General features: G+C 41.5%; 1 protein-coding gene across 1 annotated transcript in view; it reads right to left on the bottom strand.

Moving 5' to 3' along the window:
* Positions 1–1,414, bottom strand: part of LOC101854493 (glioma pathogenesis-related protein 1-like) — a 15,434-nt gene that overhangs the window by 5,828 nt on the left and 8,192 nt on the right. The window contains exon 3 of the mRNA XM_005096628.3: positions 47–159. Coding sequence (XP_005096685.1) covers positions 47–159 — 113 coding nt within the window. The remainder of the gene's footprint in view (positions 1–46; positions 160–1,414) is intronic.

Here is a 1,414-nt window from a genome sequence, read left to right as displayed (position 1 = left end):
AAAATATTAAAAAAGAAAAAGAACAAAAACAAAAAAATGAACCCACCGTCTCATAGTGTCCACAGCCATTTCTGTTGGTGCAAGCCTCTGTGTCGTATGTATAGTCAAAGCCTTCTTCCCACCAGTTTTGGACGGTTGTGGCTTCGTTGTAGCCTGGAGCTAGACAGGATGACACAAGCAAACGTTTAACCCTATCCGTACGCCCTGGGGTCATTTTGTAACCTCGGGGTTGTATTTTTCACAAGTTAGAACATTTTTTGTAGGAAGATCTCTTTGAAACTTTCAGTACTTCTCACAAAATCTTTTTGACAGACTGCTATGCAAAGTGTACCGATCGGATACGAGTACATTTCCTCTTTGGAAAGTGGTAGCACAGAGTTCCCCACGTCGCATGGATACGATAGTAAAACACGACGCATGGATAGGGTTAAGGTAAAAAAGAAAAGTACCGTATAACCAGTAATAGTAAAGTATAGCAACCCATTTCAAACTTTTAGACCTAGTGCGCAACATCCAGAATCACTCTGGATTCACAATGGGGTTGCAGCAGCTGTGTTTGTTTTACTAGAGTTTTTACGGCGCTCGCAAATGCATAAGGTCATATGAGCGTCAAGGGGTGGATGTCAACAGAGGAGTCCTTACACAGGGAATCGGGCTTACTCTACTCACCTTACAGCACAAAGTCTGCTTCGACTATCAAGGCACCCCGGAAATAGCGGGTCACAAGAGTGTGACAAACATACATAAGAAGTAGAAGAAAATGACGATAGTAAAGATTCGGAAAGAAAAAGCAGCAGTTCCCTGCTGCAATTCAGGCACAGTTATGAGCGTGACATCGGTGAATCAGCCCGTTTACAATTGCAATTCTACTGTGCATAAGAACATGGTTGGTGTCCCCCCCTTTGGGAATGACCTAAAGAAACTTCAGCCAGTGGCACTGCACCGGGAGGTACAGCTGTGTCTACAGGGCCAGGTAACAATGGTTGTGATTGCAGAGATTCCCGAACATATTAGAAAAAAATAATTAAAATGTGTTTTTAAAAAAAAATTTAAAAAATTTTGCGCTTTACAGCGATAACAGAACTGTTTTCCGAGTCTGTAAGACATAGGCCTAGCTGTAACCCCACTGTGACCCCAATTTTACCCCTGATGTCGCGCTGTTGCGCACTTTGTCAATTAATTGGAAATGGGAAATTCTGGTGGAAATTATTCTGTCAGTTCATGTTACAATAAGATTGTGCAGGCTAGATTTATAACACTAAAGATCGTTCATAACAAGCTAGTTCACTGCTCTTTTTGAGCCAATTAAATTTTGTTGCCAACATTTTGGCGTTTAATTACCAAGACAGCCAGACAGATAGTCAATTGATTGCTGCCATCTCTCTTCTTTTTTTCTTCTTTTTTTTTGGGGGGG

Source organism: Aplysia californica, unplaced genomic scaffold (assembly GCF_000002075.1).
Source record: "Aplysia californica isolate F4 #8 unplaced genomic scaffold, AplCal3.0 scaffold00133, whole genome shotgun sequence".
NCBI lineage: Eukaryota > Metazoa > Mollusca > Gastropoda > Aplysiida > Aplysiidae > Aplysia > Aplysia californica.
This window is presented reverse-complemented; position numbering and strand designations above follow the sequence as displayed.